At 73.0% G+C, this 285-nt stretch overlaps 1 protein-coding gene across 1 annotated transcript in view; it reads right to left on the bottom strand.

Annotated features, from left to right (window-relative positions):
- EMX2 (empty spiracles homeobox 2) overlaps positions 1-279 on the bottom strand; it is a 14126-nt gene extending 13847 nt beyond the window's left edge. The window contains exon 1 of the mRNA XM_019502168.1: positions 3-279. Within this exon, the coding sequence (XP_019357713.1) occupies positions 3-263 (261 nt within the window). The 5' untranslated portion in view covers positions 264-279. The remainder of the gene's footprint in view (positions 1-2) is intronic.
- Positions 280-285: the final 6 nt, after the last annotated feature.

Here is a 285-nt window from a genome sequence, read left to right as displayed (position 1 = left end):
GCGTGGGGCGGGGGCACGGGGTGCACGGGCACGGCGGGGTTGGGCGGGTGCGACACGGCCTCCGCGAACACCAAGTCCGGGTTGGAGTAGACGCCGCGGCCGGCGGAGTGGAAGCCGTTGAGGAAGGGGTTCATGGGGCTGGAGTTGGCATAGCTGAGCGCCGCGGGCCGGATGGGGTCCTCGGAGCGGGACGCGGGCAGGGGGCTGTCTTTGGCCACCAGCGACTCGATGGTGAAGCAGCGCTTGGGCGTGGGCTGGAACATGCTGCCCGACGGCCGCGGCCCG

This window comes from Gavialis gangeticus, unplaced genomic scaffold (assembly GCF_001723915.1).
Source record: "Gavialis gangeticus isolate Ggan-Ray unplaced genomic scaffold, GavGan_comp1, whole genome shotgun sequence".
Classification (NCBI taxonomy): domain Eukaryota; kingdom Metazoa; phylum Chordata; order Crocodylia; family Gavialidae; genus Gavialis; species Gavialis gangeticus.
This window is presented reverse-complemented; position numbering and strand designations above follow the sequence as displayed.